The following is a 22816-nucleotide window of genomic DNA, read 5'->3' on the forward strand; positions in this document are numbered from 1 at the left end:
TGTGTTTAACAGTGAGTGAGTGCTGCAGCTGTGCTACCTGTATGTATACATCATAGGTAAATATGCTATATGTGTCATGTGACTGTGTGTAACATTGAGCGAGTGCTGCAGCTGTGCTACCTCTATGCATACATTATAGGTAAATATGCTATGTGTGTCATGTGACTGTGTGTAACAGTGAGCGAGTGCTGCAGCTGTGTTACCTATATGTATACATTATAGGTAACTATGCTATATGTGTCATGTGACTGTGTGTAACAGTGAGTGAGTGCTGCAGCTGTGCTACCTCTATATATACATTATAGGTAAATATGCTATGTGTGTCATGTGACTTTGTGTAACAGTGAGTGAGTGCTGCAGCTGTGCTACCTCTATGTATACATTATAGGTAAATATGCTATGTGTGTCATGTGACTGTGTGTAACAGTGAGAGAGTGCTGCAGCTGTGCTTCCTCTATGTATACATTATAGGTAAATATGCTATGTGTGTCATGTGACTGTGTGTAACAGTGAGCGAGTGCTGCAGCTGTGCTACCTCTATGTATACATTATAGGTAAATATGCTATGTGTGTCATGTGACTGTGTGTAACAGTGAGTGAGTGCTGCAGCTGTGCTACCTCTATGTATACATTATAGGTAAATATGCTATGTGTGTCATGTGAGTGTGTGTAACAGTGAGCGAGTGCTGCAGCTGTGCTACCTCTATGCATACATTATAGGTAAATATGCTATGTGTGTCATGTGACTGTGTGTAACAGTGAGCGAGTGCTGCAGCTGTGCTACCTCTATGCATACATTATAGGTAAATATGCTATGTGTGTCATGTGACTGTGTGTAACAGTGAGCGAGTGCTACAGCTGTGCTACCTCTATGTATACATTATAGGTAAATATGCTATGTGTGTCATGTGACTGTGTGTAACAGTGAGTGAGTGCTGCAGCTGTGCTACCTCTATGTATACATTATAGGTAAATATGCTATGTGTGTCATGTGACTGTGTGTAACAGTGAGCGAGTGCTGCAGCTGTGCTACCTCTATGTATACATTATAGGTAAATATGCTATGTGTGTCATGTGACTCTGTAACTGAGCGAGTGCTGCAGCTGTGCTTCCTCTATGTATACATTATAGGTAAATATGCTATGTGTGTCATGTGACTGTGTAACAGTGAGCGAGTGCTGCAGCTGTGCTTCCTCTATGTATACATTATAGGTAAATATGCTATGTGTGTCATGTGACTGTGTGTAACAGTGAGTGAGTGCTGCAGCTGTGCTACCTCTATATATACATTATAGGTAAATATGCTATGTGTGTCATGTGACTGTGTGTAACAGTGAGCGAGTGTTGCAGCTGTGCTAGCTCTATGCATACATTATAGGTAAATATGCTATGTGTGTCATGTTACTGTGTGTAACACTGAGTGAGTGCTACAGCTGTGCTACCTCTATGTATACATTATAGGTAAATATGCTATGTGTGTCATGTGACTGTGTGTAACAGTGAGCGAGTGCTGCAGCTGTGCTACCTCTATGTATACATTATAGGTAAATATGCTGTGTGTGTGTCATGTGACTGTGTGTAACAGTGAGTGAGTGCTACAGCTGTGCTAGCTCTATGCATACATTATAGGTGAATATGCTGTGTGTGTGTCATGTGACTGTGTGTAACAGTGAGGGAGTGCTGCAGCTGTGCTTCCTCTATGTATACATTATAGGTAAATATACTATGTGTGTCATGTGACTGTGTGTAACAGTGAGTGAGTGCTGCAGCTGTGCTACCTCTATGTATACATTATAGGTAAATATGCTATGTGTGTCATGTGACTGTGTGTAACAGTGAGTGAGTGCTGCAGCTGTGCTACCTCTATGTATACATTATAGGTAAATATGCTATGTGTGTCATGTGACTGTGTGTAACAGTGAGCGAGTGCTGCAGCTGTGCTACCTCTATGTATACATTATAGGTAAATATGCTATGTGTGTCATGTGACTGTGTGTAACAGTGAGCGAGTGCTGCAGCTGTGCTACCTCTATGTATACATTATAGGTAAATATGCTATATGTGTCATGTGACTGTGTGTAACAGTGAACGAGTGCTGCAGCTGTGCTACCTCTATATATACATTATAGGTAGGCTGACCATATTGCCGCTTTAAAAAGGGACACATATGAAAAATACATATGTCAGGGCTGTTTAAAGAAATGTTTTGTATAAGAACCCTGACATATGTATTTTTCATATGTGTTCCTTCTTAAAGCGGCAATATGGTCAGCCTAATTATAGGTAAATATGTTATATGTGTCATGTGACTGTGTGTAACAGTGAGCGAGTGCTGCAGCTATGTTACCTCTATGCATACATTATAAGTAAATATGCTATGTGTGTCATGTGACTGTGTTTAACAGTGAGTGAGTGCTGCAGCTGTGCTACCTGTATGTATACATCATAGGTAAATATGCTATGTGTGTCATGTGACTGTGTGTAACAGTGAGCGAGTGCTGCAGCTGTGCTTCCTCTATGTATACATTATAGGTAAATATGTTATGTGTGTCATGTGACTGTGTGTAACAGTGAGCGAGTGCTGCAGCTGTGCTACCTCTATGTATACATTATAGGTAAATATGCTGTGTGTGTGTCATGTGACTGTGTGTAACAGTGAGTGAGTGCTACAGCTGTGCTAGCTCTATGCATACATTATAGGTGAATATGCTGTGTGTGTGTCATGTGACTGTGTGTAACAGTGAGCGAGTGCTGCAGCTGTGCTTCCTCTATGTATACATTATAGGTAAATATGCTATGTGTGTAACAGTGAGCGAGTGCTGCAGCTGTGCTACCTCTATGTATAGATTATAGGTAAATATGCTATGTGTGTCATGTGACTGTGTGTAACAGTGAGCGAGTGCTGCAGCTGTGCTACCTCTATGTATACATTATAGGTAAATATACTATGTGTGTCATGTGACTGTGTAACAGTGAGTGAGTGCTGCAGCTATGCTACCTCTATGTATACATTATAGGTAAATATGCTATGTGTGTCATGTGACTGTGTGTAACAGTGAGTGAGTGCTGCAGCTGTGCTACCTCTATGTATACATTATAGGTAAATATGCTATGTGTGTCATGTGACTGTGTATAACAGTGAGCGAGTGCTGCAGCTGTGCTTCCTCTATGTATACATTATAGGTAAATATACTATATGTGTCATGTGACTGTGTGTAACAGTGAACGAGTGCTGCAGCTGTGCTACCTCTATATATACATTATATGTAGGCTGACCATATTGCCGCTTTAAAAAGGGACACATATGAAAAATACATATGTCAGGGCTGTTTAAAGAAATGTTTTGTATAAGAACCCTGACATATGTATTTTTCATATGTGTTCCTTCTTAAAGCGGCAATATGGTCAGCCTAATTATAGGTAAATATGTTATATGTGTCATGTGACTGTGTGTAACAGTGAGCGAGTGCTGCAGCTATGTTACCTCTATGCATACATTATAAGTAAATATGCTATGTGTGTCATGTGACTGTGTGTAACAGTGAGCGAGTGCTGCAGCTGTGCTACCTGTATGTATACATTATAGGTAAATATGCTATGTGTGTCATGTGACTGTGTGTAACAGTGAGTGAGTGCTGCAGCTGTGCTACTTCTATACATACATCATAGGTAAATATGCTATGTGTGTCATGTGACTGTGTTTAACAGTGAGTGAGTGCTGCAGCTGTGCTACCTGTATGTATACATCATAGGTAAATATACTATGTGTGTCATGTGACTGTGTTTAACAGTGAGTGAGTGCTGCAGCTGTGCTACCTGTATGTATACATCATAGGTAAATATGCTATATGTGTCATGTGACTGTGTGTAACATTGAGCGAGTGCTGCAGCTGTGCTACCTCTATGCATACATTATAGGTAAATATGCTATGTGTGTCATGTGACTGTGTGTAACAGTGAACGAGTGCTGCAGCTGTGTTACCTATATGTATACATTATAGGTAACTATGCTATATGTGTCATGTGACTGTGTGTAACAGTGAGTGAGTGCTGCAGCTGTGCTACCTCTATATATACATTATAGGTAAATATGCTATGTGTGTCATGTGACTTTGTGTAACAGTGAGTGAGTGCTGCAGCTGTGCTACCTCTATGTATACATTATAGGTAAATATGCTATGTGTGTCATGTGACTGTGTGTAACAGTGAGAGAGTGCTGCAGCTGTGCTTCCTCTATGTATACATTATAGGTAAATATGCTATGTGTGTCATGTGACTGTGTGTAACAGTGAGCGAGTGCTGCAGCTGTGCTACCTCTATGTATACATTATAGGTAAATATGCTATGTGTGTCATGTGACTGTGTGTAACAGTGAGTGAGTGCTGCAGCTGTGCTACCTCTATGTATACATTATAGGTAAATATGCTATGTGTGTCATGTGAGTGTGTGTAACAGTGAGCGAGTGCTGCAGCTGTGCTACCTCTATGCATACATTATAGGTAAATATGCTATGTGTGTCATGTGACTGTGTGTAACAGTGAGCGAGTGCTGCAGCTGTGCTACCTCTATGCATACATTATAGGTAAATATGCTATGTGTGTCATGTGACTGTGTGTAACAGTGAGCGAGTGCTACAGCTGTGCTACCTCTATGTATACATTATAGGTAAATATGCTATGTGTGTCATGTGACTGTGTGTAACAGTGAGTGAGTGCTGCAGCTGTGCTACCTCTATGTATACATTATAGGTAAATATGCTATGTGTGTCATGTGACTGTGTGTAACAGTGAGCGAGTGCTGCAGCTGTGCTACCTCTATGTATACATTATAGGTAAATATGCTATGTGTGTCATGTGACTCTGTAACTGAGCGAGTGCTGCAGCTGTGCTTCCTCTATGTATACATTATAGGTAAATATGCTATGTGTGTCATGTGACTGTGTAACAGTGAGCGAGTGCTGCAGCTGTGCTTCCTCTATGTATACATTATAGGTAAATATGCTATGTGTGTCATGTGACTGTGTGTAACAGTGAGTGAGTGCTGCAGCTGTGCTACCTCTATATATACATTATAGGTAAATATGCTATGTGTGTCATGTGACTGTGTGTAACAGTGAGCGAGTGTTGCAGCTGTGCTAGCTCTATGCATACATTATAGGTAAATATGCTATGTGTGTCATGTTACTGTGTGTAACACTGAGTGAGTGCTACAGCTGTGCTACCTCTATGTATACATTATAGGTAAATATGCTATGTGTGTCATGTGACTGTGTGTAACAGTGAGCGAGTGCTGCAGCTGTGCTACCTCTATGTATACATTATAGGTAAATATGCTGTGTGTGTGTCATGTGACTGTGTGTAACAGTGAGTGAGTGCTACAGCTGTGCTAGCTCTATGCATACATTATAGGTGAATATGCTGTGTGTGTGTCATGTGACTGTGTGTAACAGTGAGCGAGTGCTGCAGCTGTGCTTCCTCTATGTATACATTATAGGTAAATATACTATGTGTGTCATGTGACTGTGTGTAACAGTGAGTGAGTGCTGCAGCTGTGCTACCTCTATGTATACATTATAGGTAAATATGCTATGTGTGTCATGTGACTGTGTGTAACAGTGAGTGAGTGCTGCAGCTGTGCTACCTCTATGTATACATTATAGGTAAATATGCTATGTGTGTCATGTGACTGTGTGTAACAGTGAGCGAGTGCTGCAGCTGTGCTACCTCTATGTATACATTATAGGTAAATATGCTATGTGTGTCATGTGACTGTGTGTAACAGTGAGCGAGTGCTGCAGCTGTGCTACCTCTATGTATACATTATAGGTAAATATGCTATATGTGTCATGTGACTGTGTGTAACAGTGAACGAGTGCTGCAGCTGTGCTACCTCTATATATACATTATAGGTAGGCTGACCATATTGCCGCTTTAAAAAGGGACACATATGAAAAATACATATGTCAGGGCTGTTTAAAGAAATGTTTTGTATAAGAACCCTGACATATGTATTTTTCATATGTGTTCCTTCTTAAAGCGGCAATATGGTCAGCCTAATTATAGGTAAATATGTTATATGTGTCATGTGACTGTGTGTAACAGTGAGCGAGTGCTGCAGCTATGTTACCTCTATGCATACATTATAAGTAAATATGCTATGTGTGTCATGTGACTGTGTTTAACAGTGAGTGAGTGCTGCAGCTGTGCTACCTGTATGTATACATCATAGGTAAATATGCTATGTGTGTCATGTGACTGTGTTTAACAGTGAGTGAGTGCTGCAGCTGTGCTACCTGTATGTATACATCATAGGTAAATATACTATGTGTGTCATGTGACTGTGTTTAACAGTGAGTGAGTGCTGCAGCTGTGCTACCTGTATGTATACATCATAGGTAAATATGCTATATGTGTCATGTGACTGTGTGTAACATTGAGCGAGTGCTGCAGCTGTGCTACCTCTATGCATACATTATAGGTAAATATGCTATGTGTGTCATGTGACTGTGTGAAACAGTGAGCGAGTGCTGCAGCTGTGTTACCTATATGTATACATTATAGGTAACTATGCTATATGTGTCATGTGACTGTGTGTAACAGTGAGTGAGTACTGCAGCTGTGCTACCTCTATGCATACATTATAGGTAAATATGCTATGTGTGTCATGTGACTGTGTGTAACAGTGAGCGAGTGCTGCAGCTGTGTTACCTCTATATATACATTATAGGTAAATATGCTATGTGTGTCATGTGGCTGTGTGTAACAGTGAGCGAGTGCTGCAGCTGTGCTAGCTCTATGCATACATTATAGGTAAATATGCTATGTGTGTCATGTGACTGTGTGTAACAGTGAGTAAGTGTTGCAGCTGTGCTTCCTCTATGTATACATTATAGGTAAATATGCTATGTGTGTCATGTGACTGTGTGTAACAGTGAGCGAGTGCTGCAGCTGTGTTACCTCTATACATACATTATAGGTAAATATGATATGTGTGTAACAGTGAGTGCTGTAGCTGTGTTTCCTCTATGCATACATTATAGGTAAATGTGCTATGTGTGTCATGTGACTGTGTGTAACAGTGAGCAAGTGCTGCAGCTGTGCTTCCTCTATCCCTAAAATAAAAAAAACCCTAACCTACAATAGGAATGAGAGCTTAATCCTATTGGCTGATTGGAGCCTTTCAGCCAATTGGAATGCAAGGGACTCCATCTTGGATGACGTCACTTGCATTCAAGTGCCAGTTTACGGCAGTGACCATATTGAAGAGGAGCTCCGCGCCGGATGTCTTCAGGATGGACCCGCCCGCTCCGGATGGATGAAGATAGAAGATGCCGTCTGGATGAAGACTTCTTGCTGTCTGGTTGAGGACTTCTTGCCGGCTGGATGGATCCTTCAAGCGGGATTTCAATAACTAGAAGTGGATCGTCGGGGGTTAGTGTTAGGTTTATTTAAGTTTTTTTTGGGTGGGTTTTATTTTTAGAGTAGGGTCTGGGCAGGTAAAAGAGCTAAATGCCCTTTTAAGGGCAATTCACATACAAATTCTCTTTTCAGGGCAATAAGAAGCTTAGGTTATTTTAGATAGGTTTTTTATTTAGGGGGGTGGTTGGTTGGGTGGTGAGTTTTACTGTTGGGGGGTGTTTATATTTTTTTTTACAGGTAAAAGAGCTGATTTCTTTGGGGCAATGCCCCACAAAAGGCCCTTTTATTTTGGGGGGGCTTTTTTATTTTGATAGGGCTATTAGATTAGGTGTAATTCATTTTTATTTTTAATAATGTGTTTTTTTTGTAATTTAGTAATTTTTAATAATGTAAAATAGTATATTTAAATAATTTGAGTAGGGTTAGGTTTTTTTAATATCTAATTTAGTTAATTTAATTGGTAGTTTAATTGAATTGTAGTATAATAGTTAGGGTAGGTTAATTAATAGTTTTTAAAAATAGTTTATTTTAATTCTACAGGTAAGTTTAAATTTATTTTAAGATAGGGATGTTGTAATTTTAATTTAAAGTTAGCGGCTTGTTAGGTTTAGGGGTTAGTAGCTTAATTTAGTTTATGGCGATGTGGCTGGTGGTTTATGGGTTAATATGTTTAGTTAGTGGTAGTGATGTGGAAGGCCAGAGGTTTAGGGGTTAATATGCTTATATAGTGGCGGCAGGGTAGGGATTAATAAATTTGATTTAGGTTGTGGCGATGTCGAGGCGGCAGATTAGGGGTTTTTAAACTCTGGGTTTATGTTAGGGTGTTAGGTGTAAATGTTACTTGTTTTGAACCATATAAATCAATGGGATATCTGGCAGCATCGAATATAAGCTTTCGGTGCTTTCAGACTCCCATTGATTTCTAAGGCATCCACGGCCTCCAGGTTGGCAGATTGAAAACCAAGTACGCTGGGCCGGAATAGCCGCGAGCGTACCTGTTAAGTATTTGATAACTTTGAAAAAGTGTCAAATAGAGCCGAATGTGTATTCGGAACATCTGTAATGACGTAAGCACCGATCTGCATCGGATTGAGGCCGGCGGATCGTATGTTACGTCACAAATGTCAACTTTTGCCGGTCTGTAGACCTTGATAACTAAGTCGGATCAAGCTCGCAACAATTACGCTGTGGAATTCCGGTGTATTTGCGGTTGACGGCTTGATAAATATCCCCCTTAGTGTGGTGTTCTTGTAGTCTCCTGATCTCGTTCAGAAGGTAGGCTGCTTCGGTAGCTAGCTCCGCTCCCCTTTTTATTATGTTTTGAAAACAATATAAAATATAATGTAGAGAGACAAAACACTGCTTGCCTGGCCAGTATTCTCCCCCTTTCTCACGTGTCTTTAGATTGCAGTTTTGTCTCTGCACATTAGGTTTTATATTGTTTTTATTTTATGAATGATATGACCTATGTATTGATGCGCTTTTTTTAACCCCTATAATATTTTACTATTAATGTTTTTTATGACATTCATATTGTTTAAATAAATAATATATTTTATATTTAGTAGCATTATTTTTCTTTTTTGTTCTGGTGCTGTTAATACTTGTGAAATTACAATTAATTCTGTCTTTTCTGACTCCCTGAAGATTGATGCAGCCATTATCAGACAAAGAAAATGTTTTTTCCTACCAATGTTGTAGGTGCATTTAAGGACATTATGGAGAAACGGATAGAGCAGAACATAAAAAAAAGAGTATTTTTTTCATTAGCTAGCTATGTTCACCCCATACTCTGCATGTTCTCTGTGATAAAAGCTACTAAGTTTTGGTCCTTTAATGCTTTTTACACTGTTTTAAATTTGCCTGACGCTCATTCTGTTGTGTCTTTCAGACCTAAAAATGAGCCTCTTTTTGGATGTCTGCTACTACAGAGCTCCTAAAACATAACTCCAAACAAATGAGGTACTGATCGTCAAAAATTTGCTGTTCTGGAAAAAAAATCTTGCAGAATCTCTGGGGGCTATTTTGAGCATTGTCTTGTAATAGACTTGTCTTACCTTCCTAGATTTGTATAATTTCCGTTTAACACCCCCTCCCCCACAAAAAAAAAAAAATACAAACTGAAAATATGATTGAAACAGATTTTTGTTTTTATCTTCCACTTGAATAAACAAGCAGGAATAAAATATCAAACCATGGAACAATAGGTATAATTTAAATTTACACAAAATTACTTTAGTGAAGGATGACTTTAGTATTTTTTATATTTACAATATATACATTTCTTATCTCTATCATTAGATACACATTCTTTTCTCTAGTTAAACCCAGTTAGTACAGCAAAAAGTACATTAAAAACATACACACAATTCACACTGATATATCATGATATAAAGGCTTACCAAATAATTTTTACACAAAAAAAACCCTACTTTTTGAAAGATAACTAATTTCCATTGGTTAGGGGAAGTTTTAGAGCTTCCTAACTCCCCCAGCTTAGACAAAAAGTTTGAGTTTTCTTGCCAATATAAATTTAATTGCAATAGCACTCAATTTAAAGAGGGTGGTCTCATCCAAAAGTGGAACATGCCCAGCTATACTTTTTTGGGAGGATGGCAGAGGAGATTCCATACGTTTGTGATAATTTCTCTATACTAGTGTTTATCTCTGGTAAATTCAATTCGGATCTAATAGCTATTGGTACTTGACTTCTTGTAAAAGAGGCATCACGTGCCACCTTTTGGTTATAAATTTCATCTACAAGACAGGAGCTATACCTACAGCAATAACCTTGTATATATAAGTATGCATGATCTATCTTTTAAGAGTTGGATATCTGACTTCCACAACCCCCTTCCTTTATTATAAAAATATTGTCCAGTTCTGCAAGTGATCGCCATTACCACAGTGATAATCTACATCTTACTAGAAACATGTAATGTCTTATATTAATGAGGGAGTTCCTTCTTTCAAATGTTGGTCTCATTCCTTTCTAAGGTACCGCACCATAAAAGATATCCCTGGTGACTAGGGCTGCAGGTGGTTACTCTACTGATCACCTTATCCTAATGAGAGATATGTGACCTATCATTAGTAAAGCCAGATTCCCCTCTTTAAAATAAAATATAATAATTATCTGTATCTTAGAGTAGAGTAAATGAGGTCACATAATCCCTTCAGTAAAAACAATAAAGTAATTATGTTATTGGACAATTCCTCACAATATGTGACATGAACCAAACAACGGCAATCACAGATGGTACAAAGGGCCCAATTCTTGAAAGCTCTCTGCTTATATGAGATTATCTAAAGCATTGTGATGTCCTTCACAAGATTGTAGAAAGGCAAATTTTGCTGTCTCTTTCCAAGGGGCATTCTCTGCATTACTGGATTTGACAGAGAGACAAGCTCAGTACAATACAGCACTTCATGACATGAGAGTTTTGTTACATTTACATTTTGTGCTTCGTATTTTAATATACTTTAGACTAGATGTTATCTATTAAGTTGTATTACTTTTAAGCTTTGTGCTTTCTATTTTGTGTTTAATGCTATTTAGATTCTGTATACAATGGTGTACATAAGATTGAGCTTTTACAAATTCTGATTGGCTTTGAATGTTTCCGAGTAACTTTAACAAATTAAGATCATACTGTGTATATTTCTGTGTACCTTTTACAAATTACATTGCACTTGGTATTGCTCCTGACAGTTTCAAAGAAAGGTGAGTGACAGGGGAGCTCTGTATATGTGTCTGAAACTCTCTCACAGACCTTATTATATTCTCTAAGCATGTTCTAACCAGCTTTGTGCCATTTGCACATAATTTATTATACTCTTATTTAACTAACAGAAAAGTAATGTTACTACACTAGCAGCAAATAAAAGTTAAACTGTAGCAAAAACCCTCTTACCACAATTATTGAACAACCAGATCTCCCTTACTCTCGATTGGGTTTCTCCAAGGTACAACCTTATAGCCTGAGAACAGGGACGGCATTCTCCACCACGAAAGATGGAAGAACAAAATCTTAGTCTGAATTGGAGGAATCCCATGGGGGAATTTTCTCCTCCTGGTTACACTACCATCAATTGATTCACTTCATCACTCATCATAAAAATAGGGAGGATCTAGGCAGAAAACTAACGCTTTTCGAAGATCTATGCACCGTGCAGGTGACCCCGGCGCATTTAATATCGAAACTATATAAAATACTTAACAACCCTGTCCCATCCAACCTTCCGCCATACACATACTCATGGAAGAAAGAGCTGGATTACAATCTGGAAGACGAAGCTTGGCTTCAAGCCTTTAGATTAACTAAAAAAACCTCTGTTTCAGCGGTGACACAGGAAATACATATTAAGCTTCTTTGTAGATGGTATCTAAGCCCATCTCGCTTGCACAAGATATATCCCACGCTCAGTAACACCTGTTGGAGGGGTTGTGGGGGAGAGGGATCCTCGGCTGACAGATTACTGGCAAGACATATTAACAGAGATGTCGGAGATATTGGGAACACAGATAGGTCACGATCCAAACACCCTTCTGCTTGTCTCTCTTCCCAAGTTGTCGGGTATGGGCAAACAGCCGTTGTTGCTAATTATGCTCACCGCGGCTAAAAAACTTATCCCGAGGTTTTGGAAAACCCAAAGAATCCCTTCTGCTGGGGAATGGAGATCAGCGGTTGATGATCTCCTATTGCTGGAGAGGTATCACTATCTAAAAACACATAGGTTAGAGGAACACGAGATGATGCTAGCATTATGGGAAAAACAGATATAACCTAAGAACCATAAATGCTCTTATTCTTCGGTAGGGGCTTGCAGTAATGGAACGCCTGGGGCATTTTATTTTTATTATTTTTTTTCTTCCTCCTTCCCCACCCCTCCTCTGTCTCTGACACTCTTCTTCTTTCTTACTTCCCCCTCCCTTCTCTTCCGCTTTCTATGCATACTTCTTGCTGAGATCTGCATTCTTGCTCTCAGCTATAGGTGTGCATTCGTACATCTATTCGTATTAAATATGAAAAATTGTACTGCTATACGAGAAAAGATTGTTATAGCCTAAAGACTCAACCTTATGATTATACTTTCTCTTGTTATTGTAATTTCTGATGGCATGGATAATTTCGGTTCCATGGCTTCCTATATTTCACGATGAAACTATTTGGACTTTAACATGATGTATATAGCAAGATACCGTGTTTATTATATTGATGTCAGTGTACCCATGTTGTCATTTTGATTATCTCAATAAAATTTTAATTAAAAAAATAAAACTGTAGCAAAAACATATCAGTTCAATGGGTGCTATTCTATTAACCTCACTATCCCCTGTGATCCCACACAGCCTCATTACTTCCTATGAAACGAATCACTTATCTCTCTGGGAGTTTGAGGTGCTGCCCTTTTACTTAGAGAAGTCAATGAGTTCAGCCGCTGTGATGTCTCCATGATAATTTCACCCTAGACTAGAGAGTTTTTGAGAATCAAGCCTTAACATCAAATACATAAGACACATGGATGATGCCCTCTGCACAATGGGGGTAAAATTGGGGACAAAATTTCAGGAGCCACTTTAATAATGAGGTTAACTGTTCAAGTGATGACCATTTAGCATAATATTGTTTTCATATTGTGCACCTGTGAATGATTTCACTGGCGTATGTATCCGACGGTGGGTTCGAAGATGAGCATTTTGTGTAAAACATTTCCCACACTCCGTACAAGAATAAGGTTTTAACCCTGCATGAATATTTAAGTGAGTTAAGAGAAACGCCTTCTCTAAAAAGCTTTTTCCACATTCTGTGCATATGAATGGTCGCTCCCCTGTGTGACTTTTTTGGTGTTTTTGGAGACCTGATTGGTATGCAAAACTTTTTCCACATTCGGTACATGTAAAAGGCTTCTCTCTTGTGTGAAATGTTTGGTGTCTGAGGAGAACGGACTTCCATGAAAAACTTTTACCACATTCTTTACAAGTAAATGGTTTCTCCCCTGTGTGAATCCTTTCATGATATGTTAGATTAATCTTTTGTGCAAAACATTTCCCACACTCTGAACATGTAAATGGCTTCTCTCCTGTATGAATCATTTGGTGCTTTAAGAGACCAGACTTCCCTGCAAAGCTTTTACCACACTCTATACATGTGAAAGGTTTTAACCCTGTGTGAATATTTTGGTGTTTTAAGAGAACTGACTTGCCTGAAAAACATTTCCCACAGTCTGTACAAGTGAATGGTTTCTCCCCTGTGTGGACCCTTTCATGAGTTACGAGACTACTTTTTTGTGTGAAACATTTCCCGCACTCAGGGCATATGTACTGCTTTTTTCTTGTATGAATACTCTGGTGTTTTAGGAAGTCTGACTTCTCTGTAAAACTATAACCACATTCTCTACATGTAAAAGGATTCCCTTGTGTGTGAACTGATTGGTGAATTAGCAGACCTGACCTGCCTGCAAAGCTTTTCCCGCACTCTGTACATGTGAAAGGTTTCACCCCTGTGTGAATATTTTGGTGGTTTATGAGAACTGACTTATAGGTGAAGCTTTTCCCACACTCTGTACATGAGTAAGGCTTTTCCCCTGTGTGAAGCATTTGGTGCCCTTGAAGATCAGCCTTCCGCGAATAACTTTTGCCGCAATCAGTACACGCATATGGTCTCTCGCCTGTGTGGATCCTTTCATGAGCTGTGAGATTACTTTTCTGTGTAAAATATTTGCCACACTCTGTGCACATGTATAACCTCTCCCCTGTGTGACTCCTTTGGTGAATGAGGAGCGCTGACATGCCTGTGCAGCTTTTCCCACATTCTGAACATATGAATGATTTCTCCCCGGTGTGAATCATTTCCTGTGACTGAGGACTTTCCTTCTGACTAAAATCTTTTGAACAGTCATTTAATTTGAAAGGTTTATCGTCTCTGGGAATCCATTGATGAGATAATAGTTGATTTTCATTTGGTTTGAAGTTATTCAGAGTCTTTGCATCTGTATGTTTTCCAAAGGCATCTTGCAAAGTCTCCTCGGATCCACCCAATATTCGTGTATAGTCATTAGCTCTCATTAAACTTGGGTCATGGGGTATAAGTTCAGTTCTTATGGCTCTCTGCTGTTGGTGTGTATAATTCATGCTGTTTTCTACAAATAATAAGACAAAAGGACAATATAAATATTATGCGAATATCTGAATAAATTATTATATAATTACATTTCTAATAAAAAAAACTTTTACTTTCAATATTATGCATCTTTAAATAAAACAGGTGACATTAGCAGCAGAGACACAGCAACACTCTTAAACAATCATGAAGTTGCATTCTATTGAGGTTAGTGACATGACAAACACCAGTAGAATGCCCCTCCTCATCTTTCCCTTCCAACCTTCTACCTCTAAACTAGCAAAGTCAACATGCTCACAGTGAGGTGAATGGATAACTCAGGTGGTAATGATGAGTATACTATAGTCAGTGAGTTCCCCGCCTGCCCTGCAGACACTGTTTTATCTTGTTGGAGTAAGGGAGGTAGATAAACAGTTTGCTACACATCTATTGTGGCATTATGGGTTAACAGTCTAATCAGTCTCTTTATTGCTGGATTTTCAGTCAAAACTAAAGAAAGCTCCTATTTGCTTTAAATCTCATTAACTTCACCCACAAATCAACTGCGGTATTCAAAGCCTTCAGGAAACACTTTTTAAGAATTTTTTTCACTAATTAATGACTTTAAAACACATTTCAACCTTTTCCAGTCTGTGTACCTTGATTATTTGCTCAGATTGTCTTCAATATTAAATGACATTTTAATGCAAACGTGATGTGCACTAATTTGTTGGCTCCCTAATGCAAATATTAAATGTTCTAAGTTCTGTTTAACCCCCCACAGAAGGTAAAACCTGTACTGGTGCTGTCTTGTCCTGAGCAGGGCACAGCGTGTGATTGGCGGTTATGTGCGATTCATCAACTGCATTCTGCTTGTGAGCTGTACCAAACCATGATTTTATCTCTGTGTTTAACCCTTCGTGGACTTTTTCTAGGCTCACTAATGCACCAATGCCAACAAGAATGCATTGTTTTTCATTAGGATGTCCCTTTAAATTTTTGTTGCACGTGCTCAGCTCTTATATTAATAAATATAAATCTTATATACTAACACACTATGTGCAGCATTATGTAACACACGGATAGATATACATGCGAGAAAAACAGAATTTATGTTTACCTGATAAATTACTTTCTCCAACGGTGTGTCCGGTCCACGGCGTCATCCTTACTTGTGGGATATTCTCTTCGCCAACAGGAAATGGCAAAGAGCCCAGCAAAGCTGGTCACATGATCCCTCCTAGGCTCCGCCTTCCCCAGTCATTCGACCAACGTAAAGGAGGAATATTTGCATAGGAGAAATCATATGATACCGTGGTGACTGTAGTTAGAGAAAATAAATCATCAGACCTGATTAAAAAACCAGGGCGGGCCGTGGACCGGACACACCGTTGGAGAAAGTAATTTATCAGGTAAACATAAATTCTGTTTTCTCCAACATAGGTGTGTCCGGTCCACGGCGTCATCCTTACTTGTGGGAACCAATACCAAAGCTTTAGGACACGGATGATGGGAGGGAGCAAATCAGGTCACCTAGATGGAAGGCACCACGGTTTGCAAAACCTTTCTCCCAAAAATAGCCTCAGAAGAAGCAAAAGTATCAAATTTGTAAAATTTGGTAAAAGTGTGCAGTGAAGACCAAGTCGCTGCCTTACATATCTGATCAACAGAAGCCTCGTTCTTGAAGGCCCATGTGGAAGCCACAGCCCTAGTGGAATGAGCTGTGATTCTTTCAGGAGGCTGCCGTCCGGCAGTCTCATAAGCCAATCTGATGATGCTTTTAAGCCAAAAAGAGAGAGAGGTAGAAGTTGCTTTTTGACCTCTCCTTTTACCAGAATAAACAACAAACAAGGAAGATGTTTGTCTGAAATCCTTTGTAGCCTCTAAATAGAATTTTAGAGCACGAACTACATCCAAATTGTGCAACAAACGTTCCTTCTTTGAAACTGGATTCGGACACAAAGAAGGCACAACTATCTCCTGGTTAATATTTTTGTTAGAAACAACTTTCGGAAGAAAACCAGGTTTAGTACGCAAAACCACCTTATCTGCATGGAACACCAGATAAGGAGGAGAACACTGCAGAGCAGATAACTCTGAAACTCTTCTAGCAGAAGAAATTGCAACCAAAAACAAAACTTTCCAAGATAATAACTTAATATCTACGGAATGTAAGGGTTCAAACGGAACCCCTTGAAGAACTGAAAGAACTAAATTGAGACTCCAAGGAGGAGTCAAAGGTTTGTAAACAGGCTTGATTCTAACCAGAGCCTGAACAAAAGCCTGAACATCTGGCACAGCCGCCAGCTTCTTGTGAAGTAAAACAGATAAAGCAGAAATATGTCCCTTCAAAGAACTTGCAGATAATCCTTTCTCCAAACCCTCTTGTAGAAAGGATAGAATCTTAGGAATTTTTACCCTGTTCCATGGGAATCCTTTCGATTCGCACCAACAGATATATTTCTTCCATACTTTATGGTAAATTTTTCTAGTTACAGGCTTTCTAGCCTGAATAAGAGTATCAATGACAGAATCTGAGAACCCACGCTTTGATAAAATCAAGCGTTCAATCTCCAAGCAGTCAGTTGGAGTGATGCCAGATTCGGATGTTCGAACGGACCTTGAACAAGAAGGTCCCGTCTCAAAGGTAGCTTCCATGGTGGAGCCGATGACATATTCACCAGGTCTGCATACCAAGTTATGCGTGGCCACGCAGGAGCTATCAAGATCACCGAAGCCCTCTCCTGATTGATCCTGGCTACCAGCCTGGGAATGAGAGGAAACGGTGGGAACACATAAGCTAGGTTGAAGGTCCAGGGCGCTACTAGTGCATCTACTAGAGTCGCCTTGGGATCCCTGGATCTGGACCCGTAGCAAGGAACCTTGAAGTTCTGACGAGACGCCATCAGATCCATGTCTGGAATGCCCCATAATTGAGTTATTTGGGCAAAGATTTCCGGATGGAGTTCCCACTCCCCCGGATGAAATGTCTGACGACTCAGAAAATCCGCTTCCCAATTTTCCACTCCTGGGATGTGGATTGCAGACAAGTGGCAGGAGTGAATCTCCGCCCATTGAATTACTTTGGTCACTTCTTCCATCGCCAGGGAACTCCTTGTTCCCCCCTGATGGTTGATATATGCAACAGTCGTCATGTTGTCTGATTGAAACCTTATGAATTTGGCCTTTGCTAGTTGAGGCCAAGCCTTGAGAGCATTGAATATCGCTCTCAGTTCCAGAATGTTTATCGGGAGAAGAGATTCTTCCCGAGACCATAGACCCTGAGCTTTCAGGTGTTTCCAGACCGCGCCCCAGCCCACCAGGCTGGCGTCGGTCGTTACAATGACCCACTCTGGTCTTCTGAAGCTCATCCCTTGGGACAGGTTGTCCAGGGTCAGCCACCAACGGAGTGAATCTCTGGTCCTCTGATCTACTTGGATCGTCGGGGACAAATCTGTATAATCCCCATTCCACTGTCTGAGCATGCACAGTTGTAATGGTCTTAGATGAATTCGCGCAAAAGGAACTATGTCCATTGCCGCAACCATCAAACCTATTACTTCCATGCACTGCGCTATGGAAGGAAGAAGAACAGAATGAAGTACTTGACAAGAGCTTAGAAGTTTTGATTTTCTGGCTTCTGTCAGAAAAATCTTCATTTCTAAGGAGTCTATTATTGTTCCCAAGAAGGGAACTCTTGTTGACGGGAATAGAGAACTTTTTTCTACGTTCACTTTCCACCCGTGAGATCTGAGAAAGGCTAGGACAATGTCCGTATGAGCCTTTGCTTGTGGCAGAGACGACGCTTGAATCAGTATGTCGTCCAAGTAGGGTACTACTGCAATGCCCCTTGGCCTTAGCACCGCTAGAAGGGACCCTAGTACCTTTGTGAAAATTCTTGGAGCAGTGGCTAGTCCGAATGGAAGTGCCACAAACTGGTAATGCTTGTCCAGAAAGGCGAATCTTAGGAACCGATGATGTTCCTTGTGGATAGGAATATGTAGATACGCATCCTTTAAATCCACCGTGGTCATGAATTGACCTTCCTGGATGGTAGGAAGAATTGTCCGAATGGTTTCCATCTTGAACGATGGAACCTTGAGAAATTTGTTTAGGATCTTGAGATCCAAAATTGGCCTGAATGTTCCCTCTTTTTTGGGAACTATGAACAGATTGGAGTAAAACCCCATCCCTTGTTCTCCTAATGGAACAGGATGAATCACTCCCATTTTTAACAGGTCTTCTACACAATGTAAGAATGCCTGTCTTTTTATTTGGTCTGAAGACAATTGAGACCTGTGGAACCTTCCCCTTGGGGGTAGTTCCTTGAATTCCAGGAGATAACCTTGAGAAACTATTTCTAGCGCCCAAGGCTCCTGAACATCTCTTGCCCAAGCCTGAGCGAAGAGAGAGAGTCTGCCCCCCACCAGATCCGGTCCCGGATCGGGGGCCAGCATCTCATGCTGTCTTGGTAGCGGTAGCGGGCTTCTTGGCCTGCTTACCTTTGTTCCAGCCTTGCATCGGTCTCCAGGCTGGCTTGGTTTGAGAAGAATTACCCTCTTGCTTAGAGGATATAGAATTTGAGGCTGGTCCGTTTCTGCGAAAGGGACGAAAATTTGTTTTATTTTTAGCCTTAAAAGACCTATCCTGAGGAAGGGCGTGGCCCTTTCCCCCAGTGATGTCTGAAATAATCTCTTTCAAGTCAGGGCCAAACAGCGTTTTCCCCTTGAAAGGGATGTTAAGCAATCTGTTCTTGGAGGACACATCCGCTGACCAAGACTTCAGCCAAAGCGCTCTGCGCGCCACAATAGCAAAACCTGAATTTTTCGCCGCTAATCTAGCTAATTGCAAAGTGGCGTCTAAGGTAAAAGAGTTAGCCAACTAAAGTGCTTGAACTCTGTCCATAACCTCCTCATAAGAAGATGCTTTATTGAGCGACTTTTCTAGTTCCTCGAACCAGAAACACGCTGCTGTAGTGACAGGAACAATGCATGAAATTGGTTGTAGAAGGTAACCTTGCTGAACAAACATCTTTTTAAGCAAACCCTCTAATTTTTTATCCATAGGATCTTTGAAAGCACAACTATCTTCTATAGGGATAGTGGTGCGTTTGTTTAGAGTAGAAACCGCCCCCTCGACCTTGGGGACTGTCTGCCATAAGTCCTTCCTGGGGTCAACCATAGGAAATAATTTCTTAAATATAGGGGGAGGGACAAAAGGTATGCCGGGCCTTTCCCATTCTTTATTTACAATGTCCGCCACCCGCTTGGGTATAGGAAAAGCTTCGGGGGGCACCGGGACCTCTAGGAACCTGTCCATCTTACATAATTTCTCTGGAATGACCAAATTGTCACAATCATCCAGAGTAGATAACACCTCCTTAAGCAGAGCGCGGAGATGTTCCAATTTAAATTTGAATGTAATAACGTCAGGTTCAGCTTGTTGAGAAATTTTTCCTGAATCTGAAATTTCTCCCTCAGACAAAACCTCCCTAGCCCCTTCAGACTGGTGTAAGGGCATGTCAGAACCATTATCATCAGCGTCCTCATGCTCTTCAGTATCTAAAACAGAGCAGTCGCGCTTACGCTGATAAGTGGGAATTTTGGCTAAAATGTTTTTAATAGAATTATCCATTACAGCCGTTAATTGTTGCATAGTAAGGAGGATTGGCGCACTAGATGCACTAGGGACCTCCTGAGTGGGCAAGACTGGTGTAGACATAGAAGGAGATGATGCAGTACCATGCTTACTCCCCTCACTTAAGGAATCATTTTGGGCAACATTATTATCAGTGGCATCATTGTCCCTACTTTGTTTGTCACATTCATCACATATATTTAAATGGAGAGGAACCTTGGCTTCCGAACATACAGAACATCGTCTATCTGATAGTTCAGACATGTTAATAGGCATAAACTTGATAACAAAGCACAAAAAACGTTTTAAAATAAAACCGTTACTGTCTCTTTAAATTTTAAACTGAACACACTTTTTTACTGAATATACGCAAAAGTATGAAGGAATTGTTCAAAATTCACCAAAATTTCACCACAGTGTCATAAAGCCTTAAAAGTATTGCACACCAAATTTGAAAGCTTTAACTCTTAAAATAACGGAACCTTTAACCCCTATACAGTCCCTGGTATCTGCTTTGCTGAGACCCAACCAAGCCCAGAGGGGAATACGATACCAAATGACGCCTTCAATAAGCTTTTTCAGTGGATCTGAGCTCCTCACACATGCATCTGCATGCCTTGCTTCTCAAAAAACAACTGCGCATTAGTGGCGCGAAAATGAGGCTCTGCCTATGACTAGAGAAGGCCCCCAGTGAAAAAGGTGTCCAATATAGTGCCTGCCGTTTTTTTAACAGAATTCCCAAGATTAAAATAACTCTCCAAAGTTGTAAACCATTAAATATGCTTATAAAGTAATCGTTTTGGCCCAGAAATATGTCTACCAGTCTTTAAAGCCCTTGTGAAGCCCTTATTCTTATATTGAAAATTAAGAAAATGGCTTACCGGATCCCATAGGGAAAATGACAGCTTCCAGCATTACCAAGTCTTGTTAGAAATGTGTCATACCTCAAGCAGCAAAAGTCTGCTCACTGTTTCCCCCAACTGAAGTTAATTCCTCTCAACAGTCCTGTGTGGAAACAGCCATCGATTTTAGTAACGGTTGCTAAAATCATTTTCCTCTTACAAACAGAAATCTTCATCTCTTTTCTGTTTCAGAGTAAATAGTACATACCAGCACTATTTTAAAATAACAAACTCTTGATTGAAGAATAAAAACTACATTTAAACACCAAAAAACTCTGAGCCATCTCCGTGGAGATGTTGCCTGTGCAACGGCAAAGAGAATGACTGGGGAAGGCGGAGCCTAGGAGGGATCATGTGACCAGCTTTGCTGGGCTCTTTGCCATTTCCTGTTGGGGAAGAGAATATCCCACAAGTAAGGATGACGCCGTGGACCGGACACACCTATGTTGGAGAAAGAAAGATTTAAGATCCCAAACCTTTACTTGCCTAACCTGCATCTCCGTCAATTTCAGCACAAATGTTTTTTTTTTAAATAACGTCATGGGCTCAATGTCTAACCATAGCCTCGTTCTAATGAATGTAGGGAGCTGCCCCGTTGGTGAAGCTGTTGGCTGCTTTACCCGGCACAGGAGCACTCAACTTGTAGTTGAACAGCGTAAACAGGCGCACTGTGATTAAACACAGAGCCCATTAAAAAAAACTGCAGCGCCAAACTTTAAAAGCTTAAGGGACAGATTACGAGTGGAGCGCTAACAATTACGCGCAATCGATAAGGGGTTTTTAGTGGATGTTTGAGCTTGTCGGGTTTTTCAGTCATATTATAAGTTGAAAGTAAACGCGATATCATGTAACATACATTATTCATCTAATTAATCACGTAACATGCACTATTCATGCAATTAATCACGTAACATGCATTATTCATGTAATTAATCATGTAACATACATTATTCATCTAATTAATCACGTAACATGCATTATTCATGTAATTAATCATGTAACACACATTACTCATGTAATTAATCACATAACATGCATTATTCATGTAATTAATCATATAACATGCATTATTCATGTAATTAATCATGTAACACACATTATTCATGTAATTAATCACATAACATGCATTATTCATGTAATCACGTAACATGCATTATTCATGTAATTAATCATGTAACACGCATTATTCATGTAATTAATCATGTAACATACATTATTCATCTAATTAATCACGTAACATGCATTATTCATGTAATAATGTAATTAATCACGTAACATGCATTATTCATGTAATTAATCACGTAACATGCATTATTCATCTAATTAATCACGTAACATGCATTATTCATGTAATTAATCACGTAACTCGCATTATTCATGTAATTAATCACGTAACATACATTATTCATGTAATTAATCACGTAACACGCATTATTCATGTAATTAATCACGTAACATGCATTATTCATCTAAATAATCACGTAACACGCAATATTCATGTAATTAATCACGTAACATGCATTATTCATCTAATTAATCACGTAACACGCATTATTCATGTAATTAATCACGTAACATGCATTATTCATGTAATTAATCACGTAACACGCATTATTCATGTAATTAATCACGTAACATGCATTATTCATGGAATTAATCACGTAACATGAATTATTCATGGAATTAATCACGTAACATGCATTATTCATGGAATTAATCACGTAACATGCATTATTCATGGAATTAATCACGTAAC

At 39.8% G+C, this 22816-nt stretch overlaps 1 protein-coding gene across 1 annotated transcript in view; it reads right to left on the bottom strand.

Annotated features, from left to right (window-relative positions):
• Window positions 1-9545: 9545 nt before the first annotated feature.
• Window positions 9546-22816, bottom strand: part of LOC128659919 (gastrula zinc finger protein XlCGF26.1-like) — a 117525-nt gene continuing 104254 nt past the window's right edge. The window contains exon 6 of the mRNA XM_053713506.1: window positions 9546-14561. Coding sequence (XP_053569481.1) covers window positions 13012-14561 — 1550 coding nt within the window. The 3' untranslated portion in view covers window positions 9546-13011. The remainder of the gene's footprint in view (window positions 14562-22816) is intronic.

Source organism: Bombina bombina, chromosome 5 (assembly GCF_027579735.1).
Source record: "Bombina bombina isolate aBomBom1 chromosome 5, aBomBom1.pri, whole genome shotgun sequence".
In the NCBI taxonomy this organism is placed as follows: domain Eukaryota; kingdom Metazoa; phylum Chordata; class Amphibia; order Anura; family Bombinatoridae; genus Bombina; species Bombina bombina.